The sequence below is a fragment of the Falco peregrinus genome, chromosome 7 (assembly GCF_023634155.1).
Source record: "Falco peregrinus isolate bFalPer1 chromosome 7, bFalPer1.pri, whole genome shotgun sequence".
Taxonomy (NCBI): Eukaryota; Metazoa; Chordata; class Aves; order Falconiformes; family Falconidae; genus Falco; species Falco peregrinus.
The window spans coordinates 34,483,879-34,497,486 of NC_073727.1; the positions used below are offsets into that span (position 1 = coordinate 34,483,879).

General features: G+C 43.1%; 1 protein-coding gene across 8 annotated transcripts in view; it reads right to left on the minus strand.

Annotated features, from left to right (window-relative positions):
- The window catches only part of ECHDC1 (ethylmalonyl-CoA decarboxylase 1), a 41,742-nt gene extending 30,991 nt beyond the window's left edge, over positions 1–10,751 (minus strand). Inside the window, exons 1-3 of one of the 8 annotated variants that reach the window (XM_055810017.1) lie at positions 9,929–10,118; positions 7,028–7,173; positions 2,253–2,474 (exon numbers count right to left, since the gene is read on the minus strand). In XM_055810017.1, coding sequence (XP_055665992.1) covers positions 2,253–2,474; positions 7,028–7,046 — 241 coding nt within the window. In that variant the 5' untranslated portion in view covers positions 7,047–7,173; positions 9,929–10,118. The other 7 variants (XM_055810018.1, XM_055810020.1, XM_027786090.2 and 4 more) reach the window with 7 other exon arrangements.
- Between the last annotated feature and the right edge of the window lie 2,857 nt (positions 10,752–13,608).

Consider the following 13,608-nt stretch of genomic DNA (forward strand, 5'->3'; position numbering starts at 1 on the left):
AATTTATTTGGGGCAAGGGGGTGTATCTACAAGCTCTGGCTGATGAAGTCAACCAGGTCCTGCTGGGGCAATATAAGGGTTGCATATCCCATGCCTTTTAATACTGCTCCTGAAGGATACTTTTTGATACACGACAAAAGGAAAAGGATCAAAGGCTTGCTAGTTCCTCAGCAACTGCGGTTTACAGACAGTGATGTTAAAGTGAAATGAAGAGCAGTGTAAATTAATATGCCATATCATCTACCGCACCAGCCAGCACAACCACTTCTGCTCTCCCTCCTCTAACAACAAAAGTCTCTAGCAGAGGTGCACAGTAGAAAGAAGCAGTAATCTCTTGAACTGCCATAGTAAGATTTTCCAGAACAAGTTTTTGTGGCTATTACCTAGCAAAATGGAGTACTGCTCTCTACAGGGCTCTACACACTACCATAAAACAGAACTGCCTGATCCCACGGCTCATTTGCTATATGCTAATCAGGGTCTGCAAAAAAGACAGAACTACTAATTTCCTCACAGGTTTTTGTAGCTCCTCTTTGCTACTACAGTATCTAATCCACATACACCAGTAAGTTATTTTCACAGTAGTCCTATAAGGAGAGGAGAGATTATTTTACAGACCACTAACTGAGCCAGAGAAAAAATATTTGCTACTTTTGGGTGCTCAACTTGAGATAGTGGTATGATTTCATGACATTAACATTATATAGTGCTTCATATAGTCAAAGCACAGCTACCAGTGGCCTAAATAGCAGCTGCAACAGCTCAGTACTTCAACAAATGAGTTCCGAGCCTCTTCTGTCAAGCACCTAGAAAACAGAGAACATAATTGCAAGTTTTTATAAAAGTTTTGTTCAAGCAATTTGATTTGTATTACATCTGATCTCCATAGCAGACTGGGCTTATCTGTCCGTCCTCCTTTTGCCATTATATCTCATTTCTCATGCTCCTTTCAACTTCCACAACAAATAAGCTAAAAGCACACAGTCTACAAGCTGTACATTGCACAGCTCTGTTTTGAGCCAAAAATAAAAATCAATATGTACAAAAAGAGGAAACAATGTAATTACGATTGCATAATAGCAGGTATGCTGACAGTGAGGCGTTCAGATGGACAATGCCTATGCCAACATGTTTTAGCCACAACTTCTCAAGTTAGGTAATGATTTTATACGTCAGTTTTTAAAGAGAAGCAAAAGAGTAACCACAGACACACCTATGTGCATTACCACTAATTCTGTTGTTCTGTTAGGTTCTCTTCCTTTCAGGTAATAATCGTTAGTGGAAGGAGTAGACTTAGATTCTTCACACAAACAACTCTACATTTTGCTAGCGTGTTGCAAACATGCTTGCTGACAGCAAAGGAACAGTGAGAACTGGGCAGGAAAATAGAACAGCAAAAAAGAAATTAAGAAGGTGACACAAATGTATCCATTTCAAAATATTAGGAGATAAAGGCTTTCTTAAAGGCTTATGCACAACTCCAGCTCAGGCAGATGCACACCCTGAACCCGTGCCACTTCTGTCTGAAGAGAACAGCATAAACTGAAATATTCTAAACAGTTAAGAACAGACAGCAAATATACCCATCTTGGAGATGAAAAGCTCTCATAATACAAGATTAATAAAATAGGGTACTTGGTTTTGATAGCAAAGCATTGTCCAGTGTGAAAGCATATCAAATTGATCCCTGATCTGCAACAGCTGAGAACACCCAGCTAATCTGACCTTTAATTAACCAGTCAATGGTATTTCAGACACAAGGCAAATGAAGAAAAAATGGAAGCCAGTCTGGGTGACTGGAAAAGACCAAATTACAGAAGCTTAAGTTACAGGAAGGGCTTTAGGTAAAGAACAAAGAAGTAAAATCACCCTTCCTACACCACTTACAAAACAAAGATGGAGTCTTCCCACCCCCATAAAAACACTCTATATGTTTCTAGAGCAATAGTGACAAAATGAAAGGAGATACAAGAGCACAGTAGCAGAACTGTGCTGACTGGAAAAAAAAGAGGGGGAGAAGTATGTTCTACCAGACAGTCCCTGTATCACGGAGAATTTCTTACATTCTTACAATGTTTATGGCAAAGTTACTATGTAGAATACTGGGCATTTGCTGCACATCTGAATAAAACTCAAACATTTCTTCTTTTAACTAAGGAATGGTAAGGCAATTTTGTTTAAGCAAAACACTAAAATGGGTAACTGAAGGAAAAAAGAAGAAAAAAACCCCCAGCAATCCCATCAACAAATACCTGTAAAGGCATTCATTAGCTTTGGGTTGTTCAAAGTAAGTATTCCAATGCCATTGTCTTCTTTGGAAAGGTTGATGGATCCACCAGCAAACTGCTGGAGTTTCTTCTTTATCAATTCTTCCTCATAGCCATGAGCACCATTATACAGTGACACCCTTCTCCGCTGAAGTATCCTTTCCCTTGTAGTCTGAAGTAAGTTCTTCCACAGAGAAATGGCCATTTCTGGAAACAAATGGGGTGGGGGTATAGTAATCAGGAAATTTCCACTAAAATCTACCTCAGTCCTCTGACCGAGAGGGAAGCGTAACAGCAGAAACTAAAATAAAGGTGATGCAATCATAAAAGTCTACAGAAATCATTGCAGACTGGATTTGCAAAATTCTTAGTTTGAACCTACTCCCACACAAAGTTATCAGGAGTTTTATGAAGTTATTTTAGTAGTTAAGCCAGAAATCAGCATCTTTTAAAATCTTTTCTTGTAAAAATTACCCAAAAGCATTTGCACGCAGAACATGAAAAAGGCTCAAGAACTACAGTAAGACTCCTGCATGTTCCATTGAGCCATCTTACTCTGTACTAGTCTTCCAAACACTCCCTCATCCTCCCCCCTAAAATAAAATACCGAAACTCCCAAACCCCACACGTATGTTGGAGGAAACTCCACAGTTTTCAGGATCTGGATCTCCTGCTTTTCTGTAAGCAACTATTACAGCAAGACCTCCCTGAGATAAATACTTGAGGAACTCAAAAATTAAAAACTGAAGACCATTCCTGTATTGAGGTCTGTTTCCTCACATTACCACACGTTTATCACAACCCATCTTAAAACTAGTTAGTCTGCCTAGCCCCTGGTAGCTATACGCTTTTGTCAGTCATTCCAGTAGCCCTTTGAATTCATCTCACTTGGACACAAAGCACCAGGACCTGTGCAGTACTCCAAAGGATGAAAAGTGTACAACAGTATTATATATTGAGCATCACACTTGCCTTTTATACAGGTACATAATATTGGTAAACTATTTCTATATACCAGCATACCCATGGCTTATTCCTCTGCTATTTCCACTCTACACTGCATGCTATATATCAGGAAATGACAAGAAAGTAATTATCAAATACTATTCTTAATCTGTGGTTCTGCCTTATTTTATTTACTTTGGAAAAGGGTCTCCTGGAGAAAGTGGTTTACATGTGATTTGAAAGAAACAGGGTACAGCCTGAACTGGAGACAGCTGAACTGAAAAAGAAGTTATCTTAGAAGCCACTCAGAGTGGGAATCAAAAGAACCCCCACAGGACACAGGAAAAGGTTTGTTGTATTTAAATCTTGCAGTTTGCTAGAGTACTCCAAGCTTTGTTCCAACCCACTTTTTAATGGATACAGCTGTTCAGAAGACACAGTAGATGCTTTTTTTTTTTTTTGAGAACTGGGAAAAGACCATCTTTGTTTCTTAATCGTATTTGGCAAAAACAAGATTCTTTCAAAATTGGCATGAAAGTCCTGGGAAGTTTTTCTAAGGTGAACCCAGAACAGAAACATATTCACGAAGATAGAATTTGGTAACAGCCATATTTTATGCTGTGTTCAGGGCATCTTACAGTTTACAGACTCAAAATTTTTAAAACTTTTATTATACACACACAAACAAGCAAACACACATTAAAAAAAACCACACTGAATTAGTTTATAACGAAAGAAGTGAACTATCCTGTCAGGTGAACTCTTACTTATCATGTCTCTGGCTGTACCATCCTACACTGAAGTGGAAAATGCTTCTCTTGGGGCAGGTGTAATCCCCATCAAAATGGAGAAGTCGCCTGCACAGCAATGACATTATGGGATGTGGAGGAGTATGCATCGTACCAGGCAATTTTGAAGAGCCACCTATGCCAGTAGATTCACACCTGTCCTGCCACATTGCATCCATCAATACAGCACTATCTCACAAGTTCAATACAAAGAAACTAGTAAGTAGTAACGAAGTAACAAATTATGCATTATAAGGACATATTTACTGGAATAGGTAAAGGGATCATTTTTTAACATCTGGCGAGACACTTTGAAGGGTCTTCTGAGCTCCTAACTAAATTTAAGGTTCTAATCTGTCACGATCAACTTTTCTACACTAAAGCACAAACCGATAAAACTAATTAAAATTTAATCAAGTTAAATCTTGTTTCCAATTGGATTTTATTACTTCATAAAGTGCACCCCAACACTCTCCCATCTATGCACATTCTAATATCATCTGTAACAGTTCAGCCATCACCTTCCAGAGTTTTTAAAATCACTTTTCTTTGTGAAATTTCATTTAAGAGTGAAAACAGGTTTCCAAAGCTCATTTCTCAGCTAAATTATTCTTTTTATATTCAGGCTCTCAGAAGAGAAATGGCCTTCCATTTTCTCTTAAACCTCAGCAGTCATTCCCTAACATACATTCATGCAACAAAACTTCCCACCCAGCTCCTAGTTTTCGCTCAGAAGAGAGCCAACATTAAAAGCGGATAGTGCAGGCTCTTGTTGCAAAGCATAGCTTGAACAGTTAGCTCCCAATTTTTAATGGCTACAAAGCCCCCCCCAGTCCTTGTAAGAAGACAGACTGGATTTAGTTCTCTAGGAAGCAACAGTGATTGGCCTGAAAGTAAAGGAGGAAGGGGGAAGTCTGTTCTGTTAACCTAACTCACTGCCAAATTATACTTGTTTGATCACTTCGATACTACAGAGATTTTTCATGTCAAAAAATGTACAGAGCAAAACAGATTTAAGATATGGAAATTTTATTCTAAAAAAAAAAAAAAAGTCTGCCATTTTCAGCTGCGTGGTTATATGCATTAACAGCTCTTTAATATTATCACTATGGTAATAAAGAGCATCAGCAAGTGTGGGATTAGAAAACAAATTGGATATCACTGCCTGCTGATCATGACTCATGATTAATGACTCATGCAAGGTATTATCTTTGAATTATTATCTTTAAAACCATCTCTTACAGCACTGGTCAGTACCCAGTAGTTTTTTTAATAAAAACAAGATTATTTTAACAGCTCAGTCTGAGAAAGCTAACCACTCAGGAAAAGCATGATATTTAAGCTACAGCTCTCTCGGACTAAAGGGATTTCTGCTGATCTCTGACAAACAACATCCAAAATTTCAATCAGTACAGAAGACTTGCACGACTGAGATTGATTTTTTTGTACTGTAAGTAAAAGCAGTGCAAGAGAGAGATGTTGCAGTAACCTGCACAAAGTTGTATCACAAGCCAAGACATACTTATTACACTAAAATTTACAGCTTAACATAATTACGTCTATTTAGATACACTTACAGAAATAAAGTCTCATTCTAATTTTAAAGTCAGACCTGCTATACCCATTAACATCTGTAGCACAGACAGTTTATGCACAATTTCTACAGTGAAAAAAAAATCTGACAGTATAGGGATAACGGACACTATGGGCAATCAGCATCTTTCAAATGTTTTAAGTGCTACAGCTTTACTTACCACTGGTGACAACTAAGAGATAAGCCAATAGTATGGACATCAATAGCTGTTCATTCCACAGTTACTATACCTCTTACATAAAACAACAGTTCAAATCCCATTTGGCATTCAAGTGATTTTATAACAGCCTTGCCTGTGGGGCTAGCAGACAGCGGGTTAATATGAACACTTATCAAATGTCAACACTTCAGTATCAAAGGAATGACACACATTATGCAAGAGCAATATATGCATCTACATGCAGACACTCACACACTTATTGTGTTTGCACATGTATCAGAGGCCTTCCGAAAGCCTCTAGTAACTGCCTAGTTAAAATTCAGTTCTCACGGTGTTAATAAAAAAATCAGTAATTGGGATTACACCAGCATCAACATTCCCTAACTGAGCAGATTCTTTGGGAAACTAATAAATCCCAGCTCTTGAACAAGCATATTTGCCCTTGCCGTTCACCACTATTCTGCTGCAACCCGTTTTTTTCTCTTAAAACATGCTGTATCAAACAGCAATCATCAACAGCATTGACAGTTGCTATTGCCAGAGAGCACAGACACAGCTGGCCAGAGCAATGGGTAAGGGATATAGGTAGCAACTTCTTGGATGGGTAGAAGAACTAAGACAAACCAGAGAACTAGATCTTGGGAGCCCAAACAAGCATTAGAGCTGCATGCACAAATAAGAAACACTGCACTACAGAGCAGCTACACAGAAATAATCAGCAAGTTAAAATACATGAGCTGAGAAAATTCTGACTCAAAGATGGTGCCTGAATTATTGACACAAGTCAGGGAAAAATGAAATGGGGAGAAAAGATGCAGGGATGTGTTTCCAATAAATCAGAGAAATAAGTGTGCCCTTTCACGTAGGGCAGGAAGTGACAGTTGTGATGTGCAGATACAGACTTGTGAGTCACCTGCAAAAAAAAATCAGCTGATTTTCTGCTTTTGGATGAAGGTATCCTGAGATAAAGTGAAGCAGAAATAAAGGGATCCAATATACAAAATCCACAAATGAAATCTCAAGAAGGAGAAAATATTCAAATGACATAACAAAAAACCAATAAGACAGACACTTCTGCGACACTGACAAAGGCATCAAGGGCAGCTGACAGGTCAAGAAGCATAGGAGAACTTAACCTGATGAAGACCTCCAGCCACTGCAATTGCAGTGACAAGCATCAAAGTATGAAGACAGGGTGGAACAAAGGGTAGAAGATGTGAACTGAAGATGCTGATGATATGATTCACAGTTCAACTCTGTGTGGGCGTCTTACCATTCACTGTAGAAGGCATTCATCTGTACTAGAGAGCAGTGACCATGACTGCTGGATGCTTCACTGGGTTCCTGCAGCACCTGACTAATGAATGGAAAGCAAGTAGTAACCCAATGCTGAGGATTGGCACAACTGACCCTGTAACACTAAAACACATGAAAAAGCAGAGAGTGAAAGAGAAATATAACCAAAGCATGAAAATAGTCCATCTATTTAAAAAAAAAAAAAAAAAAAAAAGTAGGTTGAAAATGAGTGCAAATCATTAACACCAACTGACTGGAACCTGAAACAGAGGGCTGGTGGGTGACTGGCGGGGGGGGGGAGGGGGGTGGGGCGGTAGAGGAGAAAAGAAATTCCAGTGTTGACAGACAGAAGGAATTCAGAAACAGCAAGATCAAAGGGGGTCAGCGCCTGGATGCAAAACAAGACAAGAGCATGGGTCTCAGTGCAGAGAAGTCATTTGGACCCTGCCTTCAAATACATGAAAGGTCTAGGAGGGAGGTCTCACCTGCAGGGTTCCCAGCACTGGCTGAATAGGCCACTGTGGCCAGCTGCTTGTCACCACCATTCAGCTAAAGATTACTGAGCCCTCCATCTACCTCATCCACTTACGCATCTCTTTCATTCAGCAATGCGTGGGTTAGGTTAACTTAAACACCTTACCTGACAGGTTCTTCCCACTCTAATAATTATCAGCTGAAGTAAGATGAGGGCAGTCCCCTCTCCAGCTGCCTTTCCTTCAGCTGGAAGAAAGCAGCGAGCAGATCTTAAGGGTGCTAAGGGATTGGCAGCAGAAAACCTACTAACAAAACATAACTTCAAAATACAGAAACTAAACAAAGCTTGGGAAATTCTACCTCCCCAAGAAGGAAAATGCACCTCCTCTATGCCATCTCTACACAGCAGTAACACTTACCAAGTTCAGCAGGAGCCACCTCAAGTTCATGCCTTTCTCAAGATGTCATGGCTCTCAAACTTGCTGAACACTGTTCAAATTTTTAGTACATTGTCTCTGGTACCTGCATGGTAGACAAAGTAGGTGGGGTCAACAGTCCTCCAGTTCAGTGCAAAGATACCTAAGAGTTTTGTGTCTCCTCTAAAAATGGGCTTTAGAAGTAGCTGGTATGATAAAGGACACGTTCTTTAGCCACTATGTTACTGTTGAGAAAAGAACAAAAAGTTTTGGCCTCCTAGTTACCTGTCCAGAAGCTGAGAGAACAAGAAGTGAGAAGATGTCCAAATTAACTAACAGAAATGGCTTCAAATCATGTACATGTGAAACAGAAATAAAAACGGGGGGGGGGGGGGGGCGGGAAGGAAGTGTTAAGTAAAAACCCTCTTGTCTTTGGTTCCAGTTTTAAGCTGGCTTACACTTTACATCTATATTCTGCTTCTATCTCTCTTTTTTCCCTTGTTTCTCAGCAGCTCAGCTCCGGAGATAGCAAGCTATGTGTTTTCCAAATTATTTGTCCTTTGTTTAGTTTTGCATTTTTTAATGGTCCCTGCAGGCTAAGGTTTAGATGCGAGCTGTCTCTCTGTTCCTAACCAATTATATTCTCTTTTAATCACATTTTAATTATTTTGAAGACTTAGTAAACAAATCACATAGAAGCATATCCAAGTTCAGTGAAAAATAACGGCATTCAAGGATGCAAAACAGCTGACAAAAGAAGACTTGCCACAAATACGTGACACTACCTAAAACCACCTGATTCTGGTCAGATGGCGAGTACAAGATCTTGAGTTTCACAGCAGAGGGTGAGAGCAAGAATCCGTTATCTTCCCCAAATGGACGCATGCCCTTTATTTTTTAATGCTTTGATCTGAAGAGGTTCTTTTTGCCTTTGTCACAAAAGACCCTCTGTAACAGTGACAGAAAACACTTTTAAGTTCACATAAAGCTCACTGCCTGCTAGGTGTATTTTAGACCCCTTCAAAACAAATAGATGTGGTCACTCCCATTCCTGTGAAATAGTGCGACCAACTCACTGTTTGCTTTTTAGTCACCAAATCCTAAGCCATAAAAAGTGCAAGGATGAATTTGTTCTAGCTGTTAACTGCAGAGCTTGATACTTTCCCACAGATCAATTTGCCTTGAAAACTGTAAAAAGTTTTGCAGTCGAGCAGTGCTCAGAAGTCCATTTAGTACTCTGTTCCTTACTATTGCTCTCCTTACCACCACCAGCAAATGCTCTTGCTGACAACACAGCAAAACCTCACCCAATGTCAGAACTGGCCGTAGCACGGTTCTCAGGGGTGCACCTAGTGTTCCCATGTAACAGCACTGGGAACTAGCAGCAGCGCACCAGGACAGCACCTCACCTGGCTCCTTGTCTCTACAAACTAAATTTCAGGAAGCAAAGGCATCCTGCATGGTATCACCTTGGGAAGACCATGATTACAAGAGGGCAGGAGAAACTCCTTCCCCAGCAGAGGTTCCTTGCTGCTGACCTTCTGCAACGCCAAAATCCCAACAAGTGCACCACAGCACTCGGTCTGACCTAGGCAAACATTTCTGGCATGGCCTATTCTTTTAAAAAAATAATTTATTTTACATCAACCGGCAAGGGAGGGCCCTATGCCAAACAGGGCCGAAGGGGGCGGTAACCGGCTGTTCCCAAAGTAAGACCCGAGGTCTCCGGGCCGAGGCCGAGCAAGCGATGGGCGCTCATAGCGCCTAACACGTTCAGGCAGAAACACCCCCGGCCGCCCCAGCAGCGGCGAGGCCGCCCCGCCTCCGCCCGCCCCGGGGCCCGGGCCACACCGCGCCGCCCACCTGCCACCGCGGCAGCTGCCGCCACCGGGCCCGCTCCTCGGCCCCGAGCCCCGGCCAGACCCTGCCCCTCCTCTTCGCCACCGCACGCCCCAGGGCCCGGCAGAGGCCCGCGGCCGGGCACTGACCTGGCTCCGCCGCTCCCCTTCCCGTCGCCGATCGGGCACGGCAGGCGGGTGGTGCCGCGGGGAAAACGGCCCCGCCGGGAACCGGCGCCGCGCCGGGCCGGGCCGGGGTGGGGCAGGCCGCGGTGCCGGGCCTACAGCCGGCCGGCCGTGCGGGGCAGCGGGTGCCGGGGCAGCACCCGGAGTGAGACTACGGGGAGTAAAGAGCATATTGAGCCGCTGCGAGCTCGAGGTAGCCGTGGGGCCGACAGCCGGGTGGCCTCCGCCGCGGTGGGGCAGCCGTGCCCGTTGCTCCGTGCCACGTCTGCTTACGGGTGACCCCAGGCACCAGAAACTCGGTCTAAATTGAAGCAGTTTTGCCGCAGAAGGTGCTTGTTAGATCCAAGGTTGCTAAACACCACGTGAACAGTTCATTATGAATTTTGTTTCCTGCACCGGTAGCCTACGAAGCAAGCCCTGTGTTTCTATCCAAGCCAGTGTAATTAAAGATGCTAATTCATCTGCCATGCCAGAACAACGTCTCGCCTCAGGTTGAGAAGGGGTAGGCACTGCTGCCGGGAGGATCCAGCCTGGAACAGAGCAGCTGCTCCGGCCCCACTTGCTCTCCCTGGTGTTGCGCTGCCAGGAGAGACATTAATGGCCTACCCGTGCCACCACAAGGACAGACGCGGGCCCCCATGTTCACATGTATCCACGTTACCTGCCAGCCCAAGCGCAAGCCCTTTCCCGCAGGCGTGCTCCCGGCCACTGCCTCCCCAGCTCCAGGCGCTGCTCACCTGTGCCCACGCTCTGGCAGCTGAGATAAAGTGCTGAGCCAGCTGCAAACTACCCCGGCATCAAAAGGGAGTAATTCTTAAGCTGTAATTTTTTGTAAACTTACAGCTGGCATAAAATGGCATCAACACACAGAGCCCTGCCCTCTCTGCCCTTCCCCAGCCCTTGGTTTTCCTCCTTGAAGGAACATACGCTGCCACGCCAGGAGTCAGGCCAAGGGAAATAAATGCTTGTTTCAATCCAGATCACTTTCTGTATTCAAAGCAATATGCAAATATGCGCCAGTCATTATTACTATGTCATTGTTAATGCACATACATAAGATGACTCAGTTCTAAGTGTTTGTAGCATGGCTGAAAGACGTATCTGGAAATACATCTTCTCCACCTTTATTAAAGCTGGTTTTCAACCCAGCTGTCAATACATATGTCCTGATGTTGGTTGAGCTGATTAAACATTTTGATTGAACATGTAGAGGATTGCAATTAATCATACATTTGGAAATAAAATATCTTTGCACTCTGAAAAGATATCTTCTATTTTGTATTCTTAAGAGAAACCTGTGATTATACGAAATATTCTAGTCCAGATGGCAATATCTTTATACAACAGAAAGATTCATTCCCTTACAAAATGCCCCCAGTATAAACAGAAGTATTGCAACAGGCAGGCTTGCCTCTTATTTTTTCTCTCGGGTTCACAGAGGAGACATTTTTTCCAGTAGGATTCAGTCCTGCATTTGTTTCTGGAAAACCTCAGTACCGAGTTAGAAATCTGTGTGAGTGAAGCAGCTCTCCACCAGGTCCTGCTCCAAGGCCTCCCTGCCTTTTTGAGCCAAGCAATGCCCGGACACATCCCAGCTAGGTCTGAAGCTGAGGAGATTGGTGGTGGCTGGAAGCTCGTAGTTTTCTAGGTAACATATTGCCACCTAGCAGCACTTAGCAGGAGTAGCACAAACCTGACCACTTCCATGAACCGCAGCTTGCCTCACTTTTGGTTTCATTGCGTTGTATCGTATACGATGTGATGATTAGAATAAGATATACTCAGATTGCAGAATGAGAACTGCAGGAAAATGAACAGACAAATGGGATTCTCTCTAAAAACAGACACTAAATTTCCCTTATGGGTAGTAACCTTCAGCAAGATGGTAATGCTAGTCCCTGCATATTTCACTACAATAATAACAAAAAAAAAAAAAAAAAGCACTATCCTTGAAAGTTTCTTATTCATTAAAATCATCCCACTGATTTCAGTAACACTTCCTCCTTGCACTGCTAAAGCACTGCTGCCCTAGGACAGTCAGGTCACCACCTGAATTATTTAGTATGTTCCCATTCCCTATCATTGACCCAGAAGCTGGTGACGGTGTACTGGCTAAAAGAGCAATGCTTCACTCTCAGATCCAAGGCTGCCAGACTGAAATATTGAATTCCGATAGATATAGAGCTCCCTGGTGCTATTTTTACAAACTCCTTTCAGAGCCATGGAACAAACTGATGACCGATCCGGGCTTAGATCTCAGAAATTACTCGATACTAACCAACACATAACTCCACAGTCAGTTCATAAAGGGTCACTTGACTGCAATTTTTAGGAGGCAAATATCATCAATTCTGTGTGGAAGTGTAACAGGCTAAAGGATGGCCTAATGCATGCTCCAAAGACTAGGTCTATAAAAAAAGCCCCCCAAAACACAGATACCTGCATTCTATTTCTAAATTTCTGACGTCTTTCTAAAATTTAGATTTCTGGACCCAAAATCATGATATTCAGTTTCTCCTCACAGTCTAACCCTCGAGGTTCCCAAATCCCATTGCTGCCTGGCAGCGGTGATTCATGGGAAGAGACAATTTATATCAGGCTAGCTAACAAGACTACCACCACAGCTGTCTCTCCTGTCCCCACTGCAGATATCTGAAATACCCCTGAGCTGCCGCAGCTTTCTAAACACAGCCCTGCATGTCAAGATAAATTTGATTTTGTTAGGCAGGGGCTGGCTGGGGACAGACAGTCACTGTGCATGCCTCAGGACTGCAACCTTATCAGGCACTCGTACGTCAGCCCATGAATTGAAGCTGCCAGTATGCAAGACTGGGGTTATTTCCTACACAATATTCAGTCACTGGACATGTCTGCAAAGGGCTCTGCTCTTCCCAGGTAGCTCCATACCCATCCCACCACCATGTGTTGATTTTATGTTCTCTGCCCATGTTGTTTAGAGGTCTCTTCCTGCAGGCCCAGTGAGAACCAACACAGCTGACCCCGGGCTCCACCAACACATGGCTGGAAGAGGAGGCAAAGAAACACCCGCCTCTCTAGCACAGCATGGGAAATGTCACCCAGATGGGCTGAATGCCCTCTTCTGCCCAAGCAGACCAGCTCATTTCTCTGGGGAAGGTGCTCTGACCAGCAGGCTGTGTGGTTGTATTCTGGGGAAGCTGAGGGAAAGGAGCCCTGGCCCCCATACCAAAAACTGTTTCACTGGGTATAGCATAATGAAATATTCATCAGGCTAGAGAGCAGGAAAGAGGTTCGGCATAACCACAGCTTGGTGTTTGCTCATACTTTCAGTGACCCAGCAAATACTGATGTATTTAAACGTTAGTGGCTACTTGAGTTGTTGCATGCTACATAGAGCAGTTTGAACACGTAGGGTAAAGCATGTTCTTGCTCTGCAAAGTCCTTTGGTTACAGCTTGCCACTGGAAGAACGGGCTCAGTCCAGCCAAAAGGCCTGGCAGGCCCCTGCCAAGTGCTCCCACCTTTACATTTGGCTAGACATTAATTTTCTGGCAGGAGATGTATACAGTACAAAAATATGCTTGTGGGTGGTTTACTTTCCTACACAAGATAAGATCTGATTTCACAAGACTGCTCAATTTACAGTACAGCTTAAAATACCAGCTC